Source organism: Sciurus vulgaris (genome assembly GCF_902686455.1).
Source record: "Sciurus vulgaris genome assembly, chromosome: 11".
Lineage (NCBI taxonomy): Eukaryota > Metazoa > Chordata > Mammalia > Rodentia > Sciuridae > Sciurus > Sciurus vulgaris.
Window position 1 is genome coordinate 72,415,429 of NC_136472.1, and position 25,763 is coordinate 72,441,191.

Genomic DNA, 25,763 nt, shown 5'->3' on the forward strand with positions numbered 1-25,763 from the left:
GCCTTGTCTTATTATCTTATGCTTTGCAGAAATTTAAACTGAGTTTTAAGGATGAGTTGTCTTTAGCCTGGTTTGAGGTGTCTGTGGAGAGTAAGTGTAGAAGATAGGAGCATTTCACGCAGAGGCTTGGAGGTAGTAATATGGGTTTGATCCAGGAACCTTAAACTGTTGATGGAATAGAAAGTAGGGAGGGAATGAAGTGATAGCTGAAGAAGTAGGCAGAGACCTTGTCTTGGATCACTTCTGATTTCATATTAAAATATGTGGTACAGAACCAACTTTTATGAATATAAAAAGTTATCCCCATATATTTAAAGAAATTACATTACTCCCTGGCTAACCATTTAACAGAGATATTAAAATAACTGTATATTTGCATAGCACTAATAAACCAAATGCTTACCAGTGTACAAGCTTTTGAATTGATTAATTTTTTCTTGTCCTTAGTTTGGAGATATGGTTGTATTATTGAAAAGTTATAGATGAAGAGATTCAAGTACAAATAGAGCTTTTTTTTTTTTTTTTTTTTTTGGTATGTCCAAGTTCACATAACTAGTAATGGGAACATTCAAATGAGAATCTCAGATTAAGTAGGTCTTAAGACTCAGTAAACCTGACACAGTGGTGCACACCTGTAATCCCAGGGACTCAGGAGACTGAGGCAGGATGATTGCAAATTTGAGGCCAGCCTGAGCAATTTAGTGAGATCCTGTCTCAAAAATAAAAAGGGCTGGGATGTAGCTCAGTACTCAGTGCTAGAGCAGTTGGCTAGCCATGTGAGAGCCCCTGGGTTCAATCCCTTGTAACTAACACACACACACACGACTCAATAAGTCCAAAATTCTTTTTCATTCTGCTGCACTCATGAGAAATTAAACCTGGGGGGAATGGAAAAATCAAGCATAACCAATATACCAAGAAATTATTTCTTATGGATTGGAGGGTTGTTAGGATAGCAGCTTCCCACTGTAGTTGAGTAAGTTTTTTCCAGTATCTTGTGTGGATGCTTTGACAGTGACACTTAGTGTGATACAATTAGCAAAATGCCTGTCTTAAAGTTTGTTTTGTTTGCCTTTATTAATAGCTAGTCACCCCACCCCAAAGAAAATCCTCTTTTAGGAAGGACCTTCAAGGAAATATGACTGTAAAACAGTTCACATAGATTGAATGCAGTACTTAGTTTAGGTCACTGGCCACAGGTGTATCTCATTCTTAATATATCATATCCTTAGAGAATTTCTCTTCCTACTAGGTACAGTTGTAGACAGAGGGTTAGGCATTAAGAAAATATTTCAAACTTTGGATTCATTTATGAATGTAAGATATTCAGCATTTTAGTGACACCAGCAGTAGTTTTCAGACTTTCTCCCCCACCCACCCTGCCTTTTTTTTTTTTTTTTTTTTTTTTTTTTTTTAAATATACTGTTGTAGGGTATGGAAAGGGATGAATTGGCATGAATCCAGAGCCTGGCTTCAGAGCCAATGTTTTGTTCTGGTCCTGGGGATTGAACCCAGGGGCACTTAACCACTGAGCCATATCCCCAGTCTGTTTTTTTTTTTTTTTTTTTTTTTTGAGACAGGATTCACTAAGTTGCTGAGACTGTCTTTGAACTTGGGATCCTCCTGCCTCAGCCTCCTGAGTTGCTGAATTATAGGCATGCTCCATCACACCGGGGGGCCAGAATTTCTTTCTTTCTTTTTTTTTTTTTATTGGTACCAGGAATTGATCCCAGGGTGCCTAACCACTGAGCAACATCACCAGCCTTTTTTTGTGTGTTTTATTTAGAGACAGGGTCTCACTGAGTTGCTTAGAGCCTTGCTAAGTTGCTGAGACTGGCTTTGAACTCGAGATCCTCCTGCCTTAGCCTCCCAGACTACTGGGATTACAGGTGTGTGCCACTGTGCCAAGTTCACAATTTCTTTTCTTTAAGGAGAAAGAAGCATGAGTGGTTGTTTCTGTATTACGGAGACACTTGAAATCCCTGTATCATCTTGTGGAGGGATTGGCAGATTTGTGAGTAACTCTCTGGACTAGGAAGGGTTGTGATTCTAACCTGACATCTTGTTGCTCTGTTTTTGTATTAGTATTGCTAACATTCAATCATTTTCCTCTTTTGGAGAGGAAGAAGCTGACATGTAATCCTAGGATGGTGAGGGAAATAAAGAGAAATAAGTTCTACATTGGACATAGACTTTGTAGATAATTGTTCTTTTCTCTGTTAAAATTCAGAGAACCTGGGCTGGGGAAATAGCTCAGTCGGTAGAGTGCCTGCCTTGCAAGCATAAGGCCCTGGGTTTGATCCCCAGCACCGCAAAAAAAAAAAAAAAAAAAAAAAAAAAAAAAAAAAAAATCAGGGAACCTGAAAGGTTAATACTGTCTTAGTATAATTAATAATGTTAAATGCTACATATATATTCTTCATTTGACTATAAGAGACATTGTGAAAGACTTTGACTTAAAGGGAGAGTTTAACTTTTTCTGGCCATTTTCTGGTCCACTTTTCATACTAATCCAGGTGGATCAAAACACTACATTTTGTAAGGTTTCAAAGAAATTATTTTGATGCTGTAACTATTTTTACAAGCTGTAGAAGCTATAGAAATTCTAATAACATTTTACCTGTAATATTAAAGTTTAAGGACTCCATAGAATTTAGAAAAGTGTATAAGTAGGAAATAGAAGTTAAATGAAGGTATTATTATTCAATTATTAATTTTAGAAGTTATCTAATGTGTTGTCTTTCTCAGGTAGAAACCAAGATTTAAAGAGATTTTTAGTTCATGACACATGTGTGTGCGTTTTGGAAGGTCCCTAGACTACTCATAGTTTCAGTGATTCACTAGGTGCCTTTATATGACTCACTACATAGTTGTTTTTGTTTTTGTCAGTACTAGGTATTAAACCCTGCAGTGCTCTACCACTTAGGTATATCCCCAGTCCTTTTTATTTTTTATTTTTGAGACAGATCTTGCTAAGTTGCTGAGCCTGGGTGTGAACTTATGGTCCTCCTGCCTCTCCTTCCTGAGTAGCTGGAATTACAGGCATGCGCCACTGTGCTGGGCTTCGACTCAGTAGTTGTACTCAAAGCTGTGATATATTACTGTGAAAGGATATTGAGTAAAATAAGCAGAGGAAAAGGTATGTGGGACAAAGTCTGGAGGAGACAGGTGTAGGCTTCCAGAGTCCTCTCTCAGTGGAGGCACACAGTGTGTATTTAATTCCCCAGTAAGGAGATGTGACAACATGTATGAAGTGTTGCCAACCAGGGATCCATGTTAGTCTTAGTACCTATAGTTTTTGGAGGAAGCTGATCACATAGACACTCTCTGCCTGGTACCTGCCAAAATTTCATACTTGTAGCAAGAAAGCAGATGTTCAGCATAAACTATTGTTTCTATAAACAGTTTTGATTCAGTGAACTACTCTTACCAGTTAAAAAGGATAGTAGCTCTCCTGAAATCCATATTTCTAGGCATTGGCCAAGGGCCAACTTTGTAAACATAGACTAAGCAGTTAGGTCTGTTATTTCAACTCTTTTTTTCTGCAATGAGTATGTATATATATGTGCAACACTAGGCATATAGTGTACTCTCATTAAGTGTTGTTATGGGGATTCTTCGTCAGTTACCACTACTACTAATACTTTTAATTGTGGTCTGCTTTCTAAGGTTAGTCAGTATTTTGATTCTCATTTGATAGATTAGGAGACCAAAACAAAGTGACATTTCTATATATTCCACTTAATTGACAGAGCAAGTATCTGAACCTAATGTTATGCTCTTTTTCCAAGCCTGCAGGGAGGGGAAAAAAAGAGGTTATTTTTCTATCTTGGCATTGCTAGGAGGCATTTATAAAATGGGAAATAGGATTAAATGTTTAAGTTAATGTCTCATTGGACCCATTCACAATGTTTTATGCTTAACTGTTTTGGTATTCAAGAATTACTTAAAGGGCTGGGATTGTGGCTCAGTGGTAAACACTTGCCTAGCATGTGTGAGGCACTGGGTTTGATCCTTGGCACCACATAAAAATAAATAAAATAAAAGGTATTGTGTCCGTCTACAACTAAAAAAAAAAAAAAAAAAAAAAAAAAAAAAAATTAAAAAAAAGGATTACCTTAAACTATCTATGTAATTCTTAAGCTTTTTTTTTCATTTAATGTAGTATAATCTTGTTGCAGCAAAATGATCTTGACTATTTAGCATTTTATTTTCTAACCCAAGATTATTTATATCATTACTAATTCTTGTGAGTATAAGGTGGTTTCCCACCCTTTCCGCTCTCTATTACCTTTTGATCTCAAATCAGAGGCATTATGAGATTTCAGTCAGTATGCTTAGTTTCTACATAGCATTATATAAACTTCAATATTTCTTTATAACACAGTGAATTTGTTTTCTTGTAATATATGTATCAAAGCAGTTAGATCATTATCTTTGTTTCTTATAAATTGTACTTGCAAATAAATCAAATCAAACCACAATTTAAAGAGAATGATCCTACTAACACAAGAGACAATTTTTTGCCTAATAAATTATGCTGTATGTCACTCTCCTTAAAGTTTACAAAGTGTTTTCACTCTTATAATACTTCTTTGATCCTGTCATATTTTAATTAATCAGAATTATATTCAATATTATTCTGCATTTATAAAAGAGGAAATTGAAACTGATTTATCCAAGACTCTGAAGCCTTTATGTTGGGGTTCTGGTTTTTAACTTTATGTTATTTATGTTATATAAAAGATGAAGATGTTAAACTCTTTTTTTTGTGGGGGAGGGGTACCAGGGATACTGAGCCACATCCCCAGCCCTATTTTGTATTTTATTTAGAGACAAAGTCTCACTGAGTTGCTTAGCAGCTAAGTTGCTGAGGCTGGCTTTGAACTTATGATCCTCCTGTCTTGGCCTCCCAAGTTGCTGGGATTACAGGCATGCACCACAATACCTGGCAAGAACCATTTTAGAGCAAATTCTTCAATAACTAGTCAAAATTATAATTTTTTTACCAGGATATCACTAAAATATTTTTGGTCTCTTATATTGCATAGACTTATTTATAAGTCAAAATAAGATTATGCTCCTTATGTTGCTCCCTAAATGAAAATATTTAGACTTTTTTAAAGTAGATCTGGAGTTGAATCTTATGGTTTGTACTAGAAGAAACTATGACAGAATTAATTTTATCGTAACCTGAGAAAGGTGTTTGCAAATATGATATAAAATGCAGAGGCATAAAAGAAAGGTTTGAATAATGTAAACTACGAAAAAAAAAAACTCTAAGAAAAGTCAAATACAAATGATAAACTAGGAAAAGTATTGCTGTTCATATAACACAGGACTAATTTTCCTAATAAAGAGAGAGCTGTAGCAAATCAAGTAGAAAAAGTTAATAGAATAAAGGAAAGGTACTCAATTTCACTGGCCAAATAAGTATTAAGTATACATAATTTTACATTTTATTTGCAGTTCTTTTTTTATATATGTATACTTTTTAGTTGTAGATGGATACAATGCCTTCATTTTATTTTTATGTGGTGCTAAGGATCGAACCCAGGGTGTCATGTGTGCTAGGCAAGCACTCTACCACTGAGCCACAACCCCAAACCCCATAATTTCACATTTTAGATTGACAAAAATTTTAATTGCTGTTGTTTTGGAAAATATGTGAAGAAATAGTTCTTTCATGTGTTGCTAGTGGGATGAATTGATAAAGGTTTTAGGAAGGACAGTTGGGTATTTGTTAAAAAGCACATTATTCTTTGACCCAGTGATTGTGATTCTAGCACTCTACATATGGATATATTTGCAGACATGCAAAGTGAAATATGTACAGTATCACTCATTACAGCATTGTTTTAATAGTCTCTGGAGAATTATCTGTATTTAGGTTCTCCTTTTTATCCTGAGTATTTTGTTTTCTGTTTTTTTTTTTTCCTTTTACTAATTTTCTTAAATTCTGGTTTGCTGGTTATTTCAAAGCACCAAGTAAAAAATTGAATCAGTCAAAATTGTTAGTGAGACAGAAATCTGCTCTGGAAAGTTTGATCATAAAAGTAATTTATTGAGGGACTGGATAGAGTCAGTGATGGAGTGCTTGTCTAGCAGATGTGAGGCACTGGGTTTGATCCTTAGCATCACATAAAAGTAAATTAATAAAATAAAGGTATTGTATCTATCTGCAACTAAAAATATTCTAAAATAATTTATTGAGAAAGAATATTGGATAATATAGTCATCAATCAGAGAGTTAGAAAGCTAGGCATGGAAAATATTTTGGTGGCAAGGGTGAAAGAGCAGTCTGTATAGTGTGGATTCTTTGAAATTTTTTGAAACATCTTTGTAACTTAGTATATCATCAGCATTTTAAATTGTTTCTTGTTGGCTTTGAGAAATATGTGTTGTATTTGTTCGGTGTATACATATGTATGAATATGCATGACCAAATTTGTTAATTTTATTGTCCAGTTTTTCTATATTTTTAATTACTTGATTTGTCTTAATTTATTAATTGTGGTATATTGAAACATCCTACCATAATTTTGGATTAATTTCTCATAATCTTATTTTTCTGTGTCGTATTCATACAAATTCATGAAAATTATTTTTTGATGGATTGCCTCCTTTTTTTCCCCTAATGATAGTATGAAAGACTTTTCTTCTCCTCCTCTACCGCCCTCATCTTTCCCCTCCTTTACCTCCCATTCTTCTCCCTCTTTCCCCTTTTCCTCCTCCTAATAAATATTTTTATTTATTTATTTATTTTAATATATGCATCAGGTCCAGTGTTTCTAAGTATCTTCTACATTCTTCAGTATACTAAATAATCTTTCTAAAATAGTTAAGACAAAGGAAAAATGACAAAAGGCAACATTTTGAGGAGTTTAGATTTCTCGAGCAAACATTTCTCAGTGGAATGTAGAATTATCAGGAAGTCTTAAAATTATTACTATAGTTAGACCATTAAATATATAGAAATGATGTAATACATGATTAGGAAGGCAGAAGTATATACTTTCCTCTCCTTTTTTGATAGCATTTAAGACTTACTAAGACTTAAGATTTTACCATCTGTTTAACTATGTGTACTTCCTATAGACCTAATGTCTCAGATTTAAAATTATCTAGAGAAGGAGAGAAGACAGAATTACAGCTGAGAAACTAACATAAAAATTTAAAAGTATATGGTGTGTGTGTGTGTATATATATATATGTATATATGTATTTATTGTGATTAGATAGTCCAGGGTTGAGAGATAACAGTGTTTTAGAAAGAAATAGAAATCAGTCTGTGGAGAACCTTGAAGGATATGTTCAGAAGGTTTGACTTTACTTTGTAGCCCGATCAAAACCACTGAAGGCTTTGAGGATAAAAAAAAAAAAAAAAAATTAGGTAACTTATTGAAAATATATACAGGATACAAGATTGTATACAGATTATATGCAGGAAAATACTTTGGTGATGTTGAGAAAGAAATATAAAAATATAAGATTCTGAGTAAAACTTTAGCTCATTTAAAATGCTACTAGGTAACATTGAACTAAAAACTTTATTTTATTGTATTTTTAGTTTAGTACTACATCCCCAGTCCTTATTTTTTATTTTGAGACATGGTGTTGCTAAGTCACTAAATTTCTGAGGCTATCTCTTTGAACTTGAGATCCTTCTGCCTCAGCCTCCCAAGTAGCTGGGATTACAGGTGTGTATCACTGTGTACTGCTGAAGTAAGAGCTTTAAATATAATTTTTCCTTGAGGTCTTTTAACATGTTACTTTATCAGTGAGCAGTCCTACCAGACTGCTCTGTATGAAATAACATTTTCCTTGCACTGTACATTTATTTTTTCCCATAGCATTTACACACACACACACACATATACACATACTTGTTTGTTATTATGTATTTCTTTCATAATATTGTAAACTCCATAAGAGCAAAGACTATATTTATTGAGTACTTTTCCCAGTGTTTAGAATAGTACTTGATTTGTAACGTTTAATAAATACTTGTTAAATGAATGAATGAATATTCAAATTAAGATGACCACAATTTTTTATGTAATTTATAATGTGGGGGCAGCAGTATGACAAGGTCTTGGTTCCTTCCTGGAAAATCCTATTAAAAAGTATTTTTATTTTTCTTTTACCTTCAGAGTTTATATTTAGAGCACCAATCAAAATAAGCAAGCCTGGGGAACTTCGTGAGGAATATGAATGCCTGAGAAAGGTATAGTATACGTATTATCATGACATTTATTTTCTTAAAGTAAATCAAAATAATGACATTAAAGATTGCTTAGTGTGAGTTTGGTTAACTAGTTTTTAAAAACTTACAATGTAGAAACTGTCTTTCATTGTACCCAGTTAGACTAGCCCTACAGTTAGACTTAGAGCTCTAATCGAAGTAAATTTTAAGAACACCTTTTTAGTTGTCTTTTTAAAGATGAAAATGTAGTTTATAGGGCCTGTCACATACCTGCAACAGTAACTGGCTATGGAAAAACAACAAACAAAACACTCACTTGCATTATTTTTCCTTACCTTGTAAGGTCACTCTAATTACATGTAGCTAAAGTTGTCTTTTTATTGCTTTCACTCTGTTAAGTACTCCAAAAGAAGTATAAAGGAGGCTAGTAATGGGGGTAGTTAAACAACTTCTTAATTAGAAAATGTTTTCCATTGAGGAAGCTTTTAGCTGTATCCACATAAACTTATTTTTGTTGTTTTCAAACTAATTGGGAACCACCTATAGAAGTAAGACTTTGGAAAATCTGGGAATAAGATGTATGTTGCTGAATTTGTATCATTACTCTCTAGCTCTCCCTGCACTACTTCTGCTCATCTAGCTTTATAACTGATTAGGAAATCATTCTGTTTAATGTTTTATAAAGGTAAATAATCCATTTAATCTGAATTAGGCATTATAAAACAGGTGAGACAGTAATGATACTGTGGCATTTTCTATAGGACTGAATTTAAAAAAATATTTAACAAGGACATAATTAAAGAAAATAATGGAAAACTGTGCTTGATTACTATATATTCTTTGATATTCTCTTAAATGAGAGTGTCAGGTGTTGACTTGGATCCTCATGCTTTTTTAATATTTTTATTGTGAGGTTTTCATTTACAAAACTTTTTTTTTTTTTTTTCCTATATAGGAATAGATTATTTACAGGGATCATACATCTAAAGACCAACAGGTCATTCTTAAAGTTCCAAAGTATGTGGATACACTAATATACCTTTTCAGAAATTTTAATAATACAGACATTTTAAAACTATCAGTTTGAAGATAATCTTAAAAAGGGAAAACAAGGAGTTAGGGGTAGAAAAAGGAGTTAAAGCAGAAGGCATAGTAAGAATCATAGGCGAGAAACTATCCTTTTCTTGTCTGAGAGGAGGACAGGGCAGTCATATTAAGAGGTACCGATTGGACTGGGGTTGTGTCTCAGTGGTAGAGCACTTGCCTTGCATGTGTGAGGCACTGGGTTCTGTTCTCAGCACCACATATAAATAAATAAAATGCAAAAGATCCATCGACAACTAAAATAAAAAAAGAAAGGTACTGATGGTATAATGTTGAGTGAAGCTAGGACAATCTGGATTGGGTTTGAGAAGCACTAACCTATGTTATTTGGGTTAGTTATAAGTTAGCTAGAGCTGGGTGTGGTGGTGCATGCCAATAATTCCAGTGGCATGGGAGGCTGGAACAGGAGGATCACAAATTCAAGGCCAGACTCAACAACTTAGGCCCTGTTTCTAAACAAAATACAAAAAGGGACTGGGAATGTGTGTCAGTAGTAAAGTGTCCCTGGGTTAAATCTCTAGAATCAAAAACAAAAAGCAAAATGGAAAAAACCTCTGGTCCCTCTCTCTTACCCCAGTTATTCAAGTTATCCTACATCCATTGTACAACCTGGAAAATAGAAATTAAAGTCATAAGATCTAAGGGCACTTATATGGCATATCCACACAAAGGAGTACTGTTTAGTAATATTAAGGAATCAATCACTGATACATGGTACCATGTGGATGATCCTCAAAAAGATGCTAAGTGAAAGAAGTTAGATATAAGAAATCATATAGTATATGGTTCTGTTTATAGAAAATGTCCAGAGTAGACAGATATACAGAGACAGGTAATAGATTAGTGATTGATTGGAACAGGGGGTAGGAACAGAAATTAGTAGTAAAATGAACATGAACAATTTTATTGGAGTAATAAAAGTTTCTAAAACTGACATATTGTGTTCTATGACTTAGTAAACTTACTAAAAGTCATGGAACTGTACGCTTGAAATAGATGAATTATGTAATATGTAAGATATGCCTCAATAAAGCCATAAAAATATTAAAAGGAGAACTAGATAGAGAAAAATATCTCTCGTAGGATGCATATTTTCTGAAACAAAGCAGTAATTAATCAAGATGAATCCTTAGGAGAGGAACATGTTTAAATGTTTTTACTGAACTTGAGATAGTAAGCAGAAGTTAATTCTATGCAACTCATTATTGTTAATTTGATATGTAGCATACTACTAATATACTTTTTATTTAGTAGACTATTAAGTGACAATAAAAACTTTTACAAGGTCTGTAAGAAGTTTGACAAGAAATTTTATGCCTGTAATTCTAGTTCATTTAAAAGGCATTCATTTTATTTAATAATTATAGATTCTACCATTCATGGGACATTTGGGGAAAACCAGCTTGGGATGAGTGGACTACTGTGGAATGAAAGTGATTCAGACACTGAAGCAGGATCTAGGGGCCTACTATAGATAGGGAGGTAGGTTTCTCAATGTCTTTTCTAGCCAAGGACCTTGGTTTTAAAGATGAAAATGTAGTTTATAGGGCCTGTCACATACCTGCAACAGTAATTGGCTACCAAAACAAACAAACAAAATACTTCTATGAGTTAGGATGAATTTCTAAATTTTAAGACTCTATGGATAGGTTTATATTTCTTTTTTTTTTTTTTAATTGTAAACAAATGGGATACATGTTGTTTCTCTGTTTGTACATGGAGTAAAGGCGTACCATTTGTGTAATCATAAATTTACATAGGGTAATGTTGTTTGATTAATTCTGTTATTTTTTCCTTTCCCCCCACCCCTCTTTTCCCTCTATACAGTCCTTCCTTCCTCCATTCTTGCCCTGCTCCCTAACCCTAACTTTAACCCTAACACTAACCCCTCCCACCCCCCCATTACGTGTCATCATCCACTTATCAGCGAGATCATTTGTCCTTTGGTTTTTTGAGATTGGCTTACCTCACTTAGCATGATATTCTCCAATTTCATCCATTTGCCTGCAAGTGCCATAATTTTATCATTCTTTATGGCTGAGTAATATTCCATTGTGTGTGTGTGTGTGTGTGTGTGTGTGTGTGTGTGTGTGTGTGTGTGTGTATACACACACACACACACCACAGTTTCTTTATCCATTCATCAATTGAAGGGCATCTAGGTTGGTTAGGTTTATATTTCTAAATGTGTTAATTTTCTTTTCTTTCTGTTGTGTATTGTACTCAATTTTCTTTTTTTAAAATAAGAAAAATAATGCAGAAATATGCAGAACAAAAGTCCCTCTTTACCTTTCTTCCCACTCTCTTCTCAAAGATAACTGGTATTAACAGTGTATATCTTAGACTGTTTATGTGCTTACACACATGCACACACACAGTCTTCTTTAGTGTAAATGATATCATGATGTATATTCATTTTTTTTTTTTCGGGGTGTGCTTGGGATTGAACCCAGGCCCTTGTGCTTGCAAGGCAAGCACTCTACCAACTGAGCTGTATCCCCAGCCCTTGTATATTCATTTATTAATCAGATTTTTGTGGTGCTAGGGCATGAACCAGACACTACGGGTATAGTGCTGAAGACAACATTGTTCCTTTACCTCAGTGACATTCTTTTCTAGGGGCAAAGACAGAAAATAAATAAGCAAACAAATATTTAACATATAACAATAAAGCAGGGTAAGAAGAATTGGAAGACAGTAGAAGGAGACACAAAAAGTCAGTTTCAGATAAAAAGTTAGAGAAGGTCTCTTGGAGGAGGCAGCATTGGAGTTGAGAAGTGAAAGAAATGAAAGAAGTGAGGGAAGTGCATTCCAGGCAAAGGAAGCAGCAAATGCAAAGACTCTGTTGTATTTTGTATCTAGAATGTCTCCCAGAGCCTTATGTGTTAAAGGCTTGATTCCTAGTGCAGTAATGTTTAGAGGTGGGGCTGTTTCGGGAAAGTGATTGGATCATAAGGGCTCTGCCCTCATCATGGATTCATCAGTCCATTGATGAATTCACAATTTGATGACATTGAGAGCTGGTAGAAACTTTTAGGAGGTGGAGCCTAGTTGGAGGAAGTAGGTCACTAGGGGCATGTCCTTGAAGGGCATATCATGTCCCTGGCCCCTTGCTTTCTTCTTGCTTCCTGATTGCCATGAAGTAAGCAGCTCTGCTCTATTCTGTGCCCCCCACCATCATGTTCTGCTTTACCACAGTCCATGGCAATGGGACCAAGTGGCCATGGACTGAAACCTCTGAAACAATGAGCCAAAATAAACCTTTCTCCTTTGTTTTTCTCAGGTATTTTATTACAGAAGCTGATTAATACAGGCTCAGAGACATAGAAGATTTGACTTGTTCAAGAGTTAAGAGTTTCTGTAGGTCTGGAGCTGAACAGTGGAGGCAAAATGGTGGTGGGATTTGGAAGGAGAACAGTTGGGAAATATTGAAGGACCAGGTCAAAGAAGGCCTACTTGATCTTTTAAAGAGCTTAAATTTAGTTTAGGTGTGATGGGAAGCAGACAGTGCTCTTTAACTTACAATTTTAAAAGGTCTTAGGTTGCTGTGTGAAAAATAATCTGTAATGAACCTAGGAGTCAGAATTTGTATTTAAGGTAAATAATAGAGATCTCTAAATAATTTGAGATTCCTGCTAAATGAGTAGATTTTAGCCTCTCTTGCCATAAAAATGAACAAAATGGGTAATTATGTGAAATAATGGATATGTTAACTTGCTTTACTATAATAACAGTTTTACTATTTGTATGTATCCCATAATGTTATGCACAATAAATTTATTTCAAAACAAAAAAAAAAAATGAGAGTTTTATTTTCCTCAAGTATAAGAATGTGAGAGGCAAGTAGTACAGGTAGACAACTTGGTAATATCAGAAATTTGAACTCCTTTTGTTTTTCCTGTTGAGACATCTTCAAGATGTCTCCTTGTGGTATGAGATGGCTGATCCTTTTCTAGAATCACATCCAGGCTCTAGGTAGAAGCCAACTGAATTGACTTCTTTTAAAGAGCTTTTCCTAAAACCCCCTACCCAGTGACTTTACCTATATATTTTTTTAATTCACTGTCACAAACTCCTTTTTGCTGCTAAGGAGGCTGGGAAACATAGTGTTTAGTGAGGAACATTATCTTCCTGAGTAAAATCAGGAAGATAATCAGTAAAATCCTTATTGTGGGTAGTAAGGAAAGACAAAATAGATGCTGGCTAGGCAACTAGCAGTTTCTACATCATGGAACAACAATAGAAATAAGACCAGTTAGGATACTTTTGGGGTAAAACATATGCTAAGATGAACTAGTTTTGTCAGAAGTATGACAGAGAGATACAGTGGTATTGAAGGTGTTTATAAGAAAGTTATTATAGTGTTGGATTATGGAGCAAGGTTATTAAAGGAGGGGACTGAGGACATGAGAGTAGTAGGGCCAGCTGACTGGAAGTTTTGATAATGAGAAAGAATTGCAAAAGTAAAACAACTACTATCCAAGAAAAGCTGGAAACTAGGAAGTGATGGTCTAAATGTGAGAAGCTTAAATGGGAAGTAGTTAAATTGGGAGGTGTTATATTATTGTATATCACACACAAGGTTTAAGGTATGAATATGGGAGTAATTAGGTGAATAAAAGTTTTAAGGAAAAGGTGAAGGAACCAAGAGAGTATACTTATAAAGAGGTTTTCAGGAATAACCACCATAGTACTATAGTTGAAGTTAGTTTTTCTCTGAATGAGGGGAGGGGAAATGACAAAAGGGGTCATTGGTGTTATAATATGATGGTAAATACTTCAGAGGAGTTAGGATTCTTGAATAATATTATCTATTCTGTAACTTGCTTTTTTTGTTTAATAATTTAAAAAAAACTTTTTATCCTGTATGATATTTCATGGTAATAGATGAGGAATAATTCACTTAACCATTTCATTAAAAAGACTTTTTCAACCTATTCTTTCACCAACACTAAGAATAATTATTTTTCCTCAAATCTTTGCCAAATGTTTTTCACTATTTTTGATATCTACTCAAAAACAAGGAAACCCACTTGGAACAAACCCCGGGTCCCCCCGCACCGCCACCATGGGGGCTCTACTTCCTTTGTGTTTCAAAAATAATTTGTTACTTTGCTCTTAAAAAGAAAAGAAAAATAGTATGTCTATTGGCCATTTATGTCTATGATTTGTTTATTACATTTAGATGTGAAAAACATTTCTGTCTTTGGGTATTTGTGATCTTGATTTCTGATGGCATGGTTTTTTTTTTTTTTTTTTTTTTTTTTTTTGATACCAGCGATTGAACCCAGCAGCACTTGACCACTGAGCCACCTCCCCAATCCTTTTTTATATTTTATTTAGAGACAGGGTCTCACTGAGTTACTTAGGGCCTCACTAAGTGCTGAGGCTGGCTTTGAATTCTCCATCCTCCTGCATCAGCTCCCCAAGCCTCTAGGATTATAGGTGTGTGCCACTGTGCCTGGCTATTTTCTGTTTTTATAGATTTGTTTTATTAAAAGAAGTTTTCTGACATTTTGTGGTGCTCTAAGTGGAAGGAGAATATTAACACATGCTCAGCCCTCCATCTTGGCACATTGATTAAGGGAAAGAATATTGTTACATTCATTTTTGTTACATAGAAGATTACAGTAAATAGATGTCAAAATGAAAAAATGATTCGTTTCCATCTATTTAAGACTGATGATCATCTTTGTCTTATGAAACAATCAATTCATCTCTTTGAGTTCTGTTTATTGGTTAGATTAGCTTATTGTTTATACCATTATTTCTTCTGCTAATTCAGCTTGTTAGATACCTGGTTTGACCATGTGGTTAAATAACAATTGTTTTATGTTGGAGTTGGGAAACACAAACATTATCCAGCCTGCTCATGTCTTCTTTGAATCACTGGCCTCTGAAAAATTGTTGGTAGTGGGGAAAACCAGCCTTTCTCCTAGACTGCTTATCTTCCTTGGTTTCTGTAGTGAAAAAGATAGAACTGCTTTTGAGAATTCTGTGCATCACATGAGTAGTTTAGGCTTTCTCTGAATTGTTTCATTTTCTTTTTTTCCTCTCCCCTGGTTTTTGAGGAGTATTTTCTCCCCATTGTAGTATATTATTCAAGTAGTAAAAAATGTCGTTTATAGTCATAGTCCTTAGCCAGAGAACAGGAGTAATCAGATATGGTCAGTGGTTTACTGAAGTGAATAAATAGCATGATAAGGCAGTCATTATCTTTTGTGAAGAAATATTTTTAAAAAAAGAATGTAAAGTTTTAGGACCTAATTGAAATTATATTTTTAAAAATTTTTTATTATCTTTCTGCCTTGAACTGTAAAATAAGACGTACTTCATTAAAACTTGAACATTTCACTTAAATCTGTTTGGTTATGCAGTGTATCATGGTCTGAATATTGAGCTAACCTCCCTTTTTTTTCTTTTTTCTTTTAAAAGAAGCTTATATTTACCTAGAAGGTTTAAAATGTTTGTCATACCAAAGAAGCAGAAGGTTGTTGTTTTATTTAAAATGTTTTTTTCTATTAGATTGTAAAATCTTTTAAGATGGATCTGATTTTTTAGTCTCTTTATCTCTGCCATGTCTAATATAGTATCGTCCATATAAGTGTTCACCAAATTCTTAATGAATTGTTGATCATCTAATTTTAAAGCCTCATCTTTTATGAGAATGATTTATATAAGGATGTACAGCTGGTTCATGATAGAGCTTGATGCATTTTAAGATTTCTAGGGTTCTTGTTGCTACACTATTTGCTATTTTTTCTTCTTTCCTCTAAAATGTTATATAATCTTTGAAGAAGTGCCCACTTTTGGCATGTGCTGCCATGCCTCTTTCAAGAACCAGAAAATAGGTCCAGGATCTCATATCAGATAAAATGAGTGGAACCATGAAGAAGGGAAATTATTGAAAGAAAAAGTTTTTTAATTTTGACTGCACAAGGGAAGAACAGTTTACTGTAGGATGCTCAAAGTCTAAAGAATGTTAGACTTGGTTGTTGTCTCTTTTTGTTATTCACAACTACCCAGATGGGGAAAAACAGCTTTATCAAGTAGTGTGCTTTAAAAAAAAAAATAACATACTTGGGAAATTCAAAGCATGATCTAAATAAATTTAGAGTAGAAAGTTTATTTTTTTTGGGGGGGGGGGGGGGTTGGGGTACCGGGGATTGAACTCAGGGGTACTAGAACTCTGAGCCACATCCCAAGCCCTAGTTTGTATTTTATTTAGAGACAGGGTCTCACTGAGTTGCTTAGTGCCTCACCTTTGCTCAGGCTGGCTTTGAACTCTTGATCTTTGTTTTAGTCAGCTTTTTAACTGCCGTGACTAAATAAATGATCTGACCAGCACAATTATAAAGGAGGAACGGTTTGAGGGCTCACGGTTTCAGTGGTTTTAGTCCGTAGAAGGCCGACTCCATTCCTCAGGGCTCACGGTGAGATTGTACATCAGGGTGGGAGAGGGTGGTAAAGGGAGACAGCTTATATCATGGTGATCAGGAAGCAGAGAGAGAGAGTTCCCACTCTCCAGATACAAAATATATACCCCAAAGCCACGCCTCAATTCCAGTCTCCCTCCAGCCACACCCTACCACTTCAAATCACTCACATAATCCCAGGAAAGGAAGGAGGGGGGTGTTAAATCACTGAGTTAAGACTCTCACAACCCAATCATTTCTCCTTTGAACCTTCATGCATTGGCTCACGTGAGCTTTTGGGGAACACCTCACATCCAAACCATAATAATCCTCCTGTCTCAGCTTCACGAGCCACTGGGCTTATAGGTAAGTGTCACTGTGCCCAGCTAGAGTAGAAAAATTTTTAGATTATTTTTGCAATGTGCTGTTTATCCTTGTCACTTTTATATCTATGAGGTGGATCAGCAGTTACGCAGTTACTTTATTGGTATAATTGTTTTTATGGTTTCGAGAACAATTTAAATAAAATCACTTGGCTGTCTGCAAGCCAAACTAGGGAATCTTCTAGAAGCAGCTGCAGCTATCCTGTCTCTTGTACAAAATAAAATATTTTGTTTAAATATCTGATTAGTGAGTCTTAATAAACAAAATAGCTTTATTTTTTTCATACAAAAGAATTGTAACAAAAAAAGCTCAGTTTATTAAAAGGTTTAAAAGATACTGTCATGTATAACTAATTAAAAAAATAAAACAAATATAAAATAATAAATAAATAAAGGAAAAATTACCAGTAACCCTAATACCTAATAACCATACTTAAATGCCTCTCAAATTTAAGCTTAAGACTTTTTAAAAAAGATTTAAGATCATACTACACATTGTATTTTTATTGTCCCTTTTAATTGAGCATGTCTTATGAAGCTCAATAAATATAAATATAAATCTATGTCAACATTTTAAAGACTGTATAGAATTACAGAAAATATTGTGATTTATTGTATGTATACAAGTGTTTTCCCTAAAGCCAAAACCATTCAAAAGTCAGGAATAACTTTAAAAAGATAATATGTAAAAATATTCCACAGATAGATTGATTTTGAAATCCTGTCTGTAGCCGAATTTGTGCAGAACTTCATAAGTAATGTGCTTTAGGTGTTGATTGCTCTAAAATTGGGAACTTTGTTATATATTTTACTAGATTCTAGTGAGAGTTTAAAGACTCATTTATTGCCTATATCTGAGAATCACCTTTTTTGTTTGTTTAGCTAATACTTTAAAAACAAATGCAAGTACTTAATAAACCACAATACAGATTATGTGGTTGTTTTACCCTAAGATGAGAGGCAGTGTTATAGTAATTAAGAGCTGACTGCCTACATTTAAATCCCTGCCGCTGCCACTTCCTGTATATGAAGTTGGACATTTACTCTTTCTATGTAACAGTTTTCTGGTCTCTAAAATGTATACCATAGTAACTTGCTTGTTAAGGTTATTGTGAAATAGTGCTAGCACATAGAAATGTAAATATTAATTATTATCATTATTTGGAATTTTAAAAAATCTACTAAGTAACCCTCACTGTTGGTGCTATAAATACATTGGGCAAGAAATGGAAGATTGTCAAAAGATCGTAGTTGGAAGCTGAAGAGTTAGTGATATGATACACAAATGGAGTCCCAATTTCCTTGAACTTTGGGGAATGAAAGCCTGTCCTGTCTTTTAGTAATTAGCAACTTAGAACTCTTAATACTTGACATAAGTAAATGACTTCCTCATTTTTCAGCCTTTTAGATTGGCAGCTAAACATATGAGTTATACAGTAATTGCTGGTTCAATTTATGTGTAAACTTAGACACCTACAATTAATTTCCTATGCATTTCTACATAAAGTATGTAAGAATCTAAAACCGGTATTGAAATAATTTTAAATACCTTATTCATCAGATAAATGAGAAAATTAGTAAAATGTTATTTTAGCTTAAATGTTTTAGATACACTTAATTCTAGCATTTAAACTTAAAGGTGTTCAAGAATTTTTTTTTAATTTTAGTGCATTTTATTGTAAACAAATGGGTACATGTTGTTTCTGTGTACATGGCGTAAAGGCATACCATTTGTGTAATCATAAATTTACATAGGGTAATGTTGTTTGATTGTTATTTTTTCCCTTCCCCCCACCCCTCCCACCCCTCTTTTCCCTCTATACAGTCCTTCCTTCCTCCATTCTTGCCCCCCTCCCTAACCCTAACTCTAACCCTAACACTAACCCCTCCCTCCCCCCATTATGTGTCCTCATCCACTTATTAGAGATATCATTTGACCTTTGGTTTTTTGAGATTGGCTTACCTCACTTAGCATGATATTCTCCAATTTCATCCATTTGCCTGCAAATGCCATAATTGTATCATTCTTTATTTTATTTTTTTATTGTAAACAAATGGGATACATGTTGTTTCTCTGTTTGTACATGGCATAAAGGCATACCATTTGTGTAATCATAAATTTACATAGAGTAATGTTGTTTGATTCATTCTGTTATTTTTTCCCTTCCCCCCACCCCTCCTACCCCTCTTTTCCCTCTATACAGTGTTTCCTTCCTCCATACTTGCCCCCCTCCCTAACCCTAACTCTAACCCTAACACTAACCCTTCCCTCCCCCCATTATGAGTCATCATCCACTTATTAGCGATATCATTTGTCCTTTGGCTTTTTGAGATTGGCTTATCTCACTTAGCAGGATATTCTCCAATTTCATCCATTTGCCTGCAAATGCCATAATTTTATCATTCTTTATGGCTGAGTAATATTCCATTGTATATATATACCACAGTTTCTTTATCCATTCATCAATTGAAGGACATCGAGGTTGGTTCCACAATCTGGCTATTGTGAATTGAGCAGCTATGAACATTGATGTGACTGTATCTCTGTAGTATGCTGATTTTAAGTCCTTTGGGTATAGGCCAAGGAGTGGGATAGCTGGGTCAAATGGAGGGTCCATTCCAAGTTTTCTAAGGAATCTCCACACTGCTTTCCAGAGTGGCTGCACTAATTTGCAGCCCCACCAGCAATGTATGAGTGTACCTTTCTCCCCACATCCTTGCCAACACCTGTTGTTGCTTGTATTCTTCATAATCGCCACTTTAATTGGGGTGAGATAGAATCTTAGGGTGGTTTTGATTTGCATTTCTCTTATTACTAGAGATGTTGAACATTTTTCCATATATCTGTTGATTTAATTTCTTTGGTCTGTCTAATTGCTCTGGCTAGAGTTTCAAGGACGATATTGAATAGAAGTGGTGAAAGAGGGCATCCTGCCTTGTTCCAGTTTTTAGGGGGAATGCTTTCAGTTTTTCACCATTTAGAATGATATTAGCCATGGGCTTAGCATAAATGACCTTTACAATGTTAAGGAATGTTCCCACTATCCCTATTTTTTCTAGTGTTTTGAGCATGAAGGGGTGCTGTATTTTATCAAATGCTTTTTCTGCATCTATTGAAATAATCATGTGATTCTTGGCTTTAAGTCTATTGATATGGTGAATGACATTTATTGATTTCCGGATGTTGAACCGACCTTGCATCCCTGGGATGAAACCCACTTGATCAAGGTGCACTATCTTTTTAATATGTTTTTGTATGTGATTTGCTAAAATTTTGTTGAGAATTTTTACGTCAATGTTCATTAAGGATATTGGTCTGAAATTTTCTTTCCTTGATGTGTCTCTGTCTGGTTTAGGTATCAGTGTGATATTGGCTTCATAGAATGAGTTTGGGAGGGTTCTCTCCTCTTCTATTTTATGGAATTCTTTGAGAAGTATTGGAATGAGCTCTTCTTTAAAGGTTTTGTAGAATCAGCTGAGAACCCATCTGGTCCCAGACTTTTCTTTGTTGGTAGGCTTTTGATGACCTCTTTTATTTCATTACTTGAAATTGGTCTATTTAAATTGTGTATGTCCTCCTCGTTCAGTTTAGGCAATTCATATGTCTCTAGAAACTTGTTGATGTCTTCGAAATTTTCTATTTTGTTGGAGTATAGATTTTCAAAATAGCTTCTAATTATGTTTTGTATTTCAGTCGTGTCTGTTGTGATATTTCCTTGTTCATTCCGAATTTTAGTGATTTGGGTTTTCTCTCATCTTCTCTTTGTTAGTGTGGCTAAAGGTTTATCAATTTTGTTTATTTTTTCAAAGAACCAACTATTTATTTTGTCAATTTTTTGTATTGTTTCTTTTGTTTCAATTTCGTTGATTTCAGCTCTGAGTTTAACGATTTCCTGTCTTCTAGTACTTTTGGTGCTAGTCTGTTCTTCTTTTTCTAGGGCTTTGAGCTACAGGTCGTTTATTTGTTGAGTTTTACTTTTTTTATTAAATGCGCTCCATGAAATAAATTTCCCTCTAAGTACTGCTTTCATAGTGTCCCAGAGATTTTGATGTGATGTTTCTTTGTTCTCATTTACCTCTAAGAATTTTTTAATTTCCTTTCTAGTATCCTCTGTTATCCATTCATCATATAATAGCATATTATTTTATCTCCAGGTGTTGGAATAGTTTCTGTTTTTTACTCTTTCATTTATTTCTAACTTCAATCCGTTATGATCTGATAGAATACAAGGTAGTGTCTCTATCTTCTTGTATTTGCTCACATTGCTTTGTGGCCTAATATATGGTCTATTTTAGAGAAGGATCCATGTGCTGCTGAGAAGAAAGTATATTCGCTCTTGGTTGGATGGTATATTCTATAAATGTCCATTAAGTCTAAATTATTGATTGTGTTATTGAGATCTATGGTTTCTTTGTTCAATTTTTGTTTGGAAGATCTGTCCAGTGGTGAGAGATGTGTGTTAAAATCACCTAGTATTATTGTGTTATGGTCTATTTGGTTTCTGAAATTGAGAAGGATTTGTTTGACATACATGGATGAGCCACTGTTTGGGCATAGATGTTTATGATTGTTATATCTTGCTGATTTATGCTTCCCTTAAGCAGTATGAAATGACCTTCTTTATCCCTTCTGACTAACTTTGGCTTGAAGTCCACATTATCGGAAATGAGGATGGATACTCCAGCTTTTTTGCTGAGTCCATGTGCATGGTATATTTTTTCCCCATCCTTTCACCTTTAGTCTATGAGTATCTTTTTCTATGAGGTGAGTCTCTTGCAGGCAACATATTGTTGGATCTTTCTTTTTAATCCAATGTGCCAGTCTATGTCTTTTGATTGATGAATTCAGGCCATTAACATTCAGGGTTATTATTGAGATATGATTTGTTTCTCGGTCATTTGGTTCATTTTTTAAATTTTATTTATTTATTTATTTATTTATTTATTTATTTATTTATTTATTTATTTATTTATTTATTTGACATGACTTGTTTCCTCCTTTATTTGACAATTCCTTTAGGATAATTCCTCCCTTTGCTGATTTGCTTCTTTGTTTTTCATCTCTTCCTCATGGAATATTTTGCTGAGAATGTTCTGTAATGCTGGCTTTCTTTTTGTAAATTCTTTTAGCTTTTGTTTATCATGGAAGGATTTTATTTCATCATCAAATTTGAAGGTAAATTTTGCTGGGTATAAGATTCTTGGTTGGCATCCATTTTCTTTCAGAGCTTGAAAAATGTTGTTCCAGGCCCTTCTAGCTTTTAGGGTCTGGATTGAAAAATCTGCTGATATCCGTATTGGTTTCCCCCTGATGTAATTTGGTTCTTTTCTCTCACAGCCTTTAAAATTCTGCCTTTATTTTGTATGTTAGGTATTTTCATTATAATGTGCCTTGGTGTAGGTCTGTTGTAATTTTGTGTATTTGGAGTCCTATAAGCCTCTTGAACTTGATTTTCCATTTCATTCTTCAGATTTGGGAAATTTTCTGGTATTATTTCATTGAATAGATTGTTCATTCCTTTGGTTTGTTTCTCTAAGCCTTCCTCAATCCCAATAATTCTTAAATTTGGCCTTTTCATGATAATCCCATAGTTCTTGTAGATTCTGTTCATGATTTCTTACCGTCTTCTCTGTTCAACTTTGTTTTCGAGGTTAAATATTTTGTCTTCAATATCTGAGGTTCTGTCTTCCAGGTGTTCTATCCTATTGGATATGCTTTCTATGGAGTTCTTAATTTGGTTTATTGTTTCCTTCATTTCAAGGATTTCTATTTGTTTGTTTTTTTTTCAATATCTCTAACTTTATTGAAATGATCTTTTGCTTCCTGTATTTGCTCTTTTAACTGTCGATTGGTGCGATCATTTAATGCCTGCATTTGCTCTTTCATCTCGTTTGCTTCCCTGATCATTTTAATTATGTACATTCTGAACTCCTTTTCTGTCATTTCTTCTGCCATGCTGTCATTGGGTTTTATTGATGTAACATCTAGATTTGTTTGGGGCATTTTCTTCCCTTGTTTTCTCATATTGTTCAGGTATCAGTTGACCGCTGAGATATTGCAGATTTCCTCTGTTGACTTATAATGTCCCTGAAGATTTCTAGTATCTCCCCTCTTAGCCTTCAGTAGGCTGAAGTCTTGGAGGAAGTTGATATCGCGGTACTCCACAAGGAAGCTGCCTCTCTAGGGATGGTGGCCTTCAGGTGGGGTATATTCCCTGCTAGTTGGCAGAGGTGCCTCCACTTGTTGACCAGTGGTCATCCAAAGGGGACCTAGGTTGCGGGCTGAGGCAAGGCCTGATTGGGCCTGTGTCTCTGGTTTTACCGTCCTTGTGGGAAAACCTCACCCGGCAGGGAAGACTCACCTGGTAGGGAGGTCTTGCTGGTCAGTTCCCCTCCTAGAGGTTCCCCTCAATGTACAGCTACCGCCTGGGCTGGGCTGCCTTCCTCTGCAATGTTCCCAGGGGCCCGGACCTACCTCATGGGCCTGGGAGCCTCACCCTTCGCAGACGAGTCTCCTTAGGCTGCCTCTCCTCAGAGAATCTATCTGCAGTCCTGGAACCTTCGCTCTGCCCCTAAGCGTGTCTCTGTGCGGCTCTTCCACCAAGAAGACTCCTAGGTCCTGGGACCCTGCTCTGCGCCTGGCTATGCAGCCCCTCCTCTGAGCAGCCACCTGGAGCCCTGTACAATCGCTCTGAGTCCCAGCGACCCGCCGCACGCCTCTTCCTCCGGACAGCCGCCCAGTGTTCCGGTGCGGTCACTAGGAGTCCAAGCAACTCACTGTGTGCCTCCTCCTCCCGCCAACTGCCTGTAGCCCTGGGCAGTCACTCCGAGTCCAAGTGACCCACCCCGTTCCTCCTCCTCCTCCAGGCAGCCCCCCCGGTGTTCAGGAGCGGTCCCTTTGAGTCCAAACGACTCACCACTCGCCTCCTCCTCTGAGCAGCCGCCTGGAGCTCCAACACAGTCACTGCGAGTCCAAGCGACCCGCAGCGCTCCTCCTCCTCCTCCTCCTCCGGGCAGGCCTCGGTGTTCAGGAACGGTCGCTTTGAGTCCAAACAGCTCGCCACGCGGTTCCTCCTCTGGCAACTGCCCGTAGCTCTGGTATAGTCACTCCGAATCCAAGGGGCTGCGCTCCTCCTCCTCCTCCTCCTCCTCCTCCTCCTCCTCCTCCTCCAGGCAGGCCCCAGTGTTCAGGGGTGGTTGCTCTGTGTCCAAACAGCTCTCCTCGCAGCCCCTCCTCTGGGCCGCCTGGAGCCCCACTGGTTGCTCCGAGTCCAAGCGCTATGCTGAGCGGCCTCCTCTACGATGCTCCCAGTTGTCCGAGTTCACTGCTCCAGCGGGGGGAGGGGTGTCTCTTTGGGCAGCTCTACTTCACAAAGTTCCCTGTGTTCCGGGACTACCCGTCCGGGATGCCTCCCCGACGGGAGAGACTCACCCGGCTGCTTTGAGTTGGTCCCAAGTCTCAATATCTCCTCTTTTGAATCCTGAGTCCTGGAGCAACATGAAATGCCGCCATCCCCTAGTCCGCCATCTTGAAATCCCCCGGTGTTCAAGAATTTAAAGTGAAGAGAGTATAGTATCATAAGTGTGGTTTCTTTAAATTTTTGTAATTATCATAAGAACAAATAATTTGCGTTGATGCTCTTTGTGTGATTGTTCAAGTAAAAGTAATGGCTTTACCCATGTATGCAAGAGAGCATTTATTAGAATTTTGGGATACTGTGAAATCAAAGCTTGAGAATAATCCTAGTTCACTCACTGTACATTGTTTTTTGTGGACAACATCAACAAGAGTCACCAATTAGACCCAGTAGAAATGGTAGTTGTTAGTGCCAAATGAAAGTCTAGGAACTAGACAGAGGATACAAAGTATTGATTGCTTTAGATACCAAAATAAATTGAAAAGTTCTGATGCTTATTTGATTATCTACTAATTTTGTCATATTTTGAAGCAATGATTTTGAAGCAGTAGACCCCAATTCTTTTGTTTTTGGTACTGCAGATTGAACCCAGGGGGTGCTTAACTACTGAACCACATCCACAGTCCTTTTTATTCTTTTATTTTGAGACAGGGTCTCGCTAACTTGCTGAGGCTGGCTTTGAACCTTGTAATCCTCCTGCCTCATCCCCCTAAATCATTTAGATTACAGGCAAGTACCCCTGTGCCTGGCTTGTTTTTTCATTTTCTTAGAATTTCTTAGAAGTTTTTAATTTTGATGAGCTATAGTTCATACATTTTTTTTTCTTTTGTGGGTTGTGCTTTTAGCGTTGTATCTAAGAATTCTTTGCCCAGCCCAAAGCTACAAAGATTTTTCTCCTAAGTTTTCCTCTGAAAGTAGTATAGTTGTAGGTTTTACATTAAAGCCTGTGATCAATTTGAATTACTGTTTATATGGTATAAGGTATAGATCCTTTTCGTGCATGTGGATACCTCAGTTGTCCCAGCACCATTTGTTCAAAAGGCTTTTCTTTTTCCATTGAATTGTTTGTGCATCTTTGACAGAAATCATATATTTTATTCCTAGGTTGTATTCTATCTGTATCATCATTCTATTTGTTTATTTTTATGCCAGTATGCTGCTTTGATTACTGTAGTTTTAATGTCTTGAAATCTTGTTATCTTACAACTTTGTCCTTTTTCAAATTTATTTTGGCTTT

At 35.8% G+C, this 25,763-nt stretch overlaps 1 protein-coding gene across 1 annotated transcript in view; it reads left to right on the forward strand.

Moving 5' to 3' along the window:
* RNF169 (ring finger protein 169) overlaps positions 1 to 25,763 on the forward strand; it is a 107,177-nt gene that overhangs the window by 32,092 nt on the left and 49,322 nt on the right. The window contains 1 exon segment of the mRNA XM_079104462.1: positions 8,154 to 8,227. Within this exon segment, the coding sequence (XP_078960588.1) occupies positions 8,154 to 8,227 (74 nt within the window).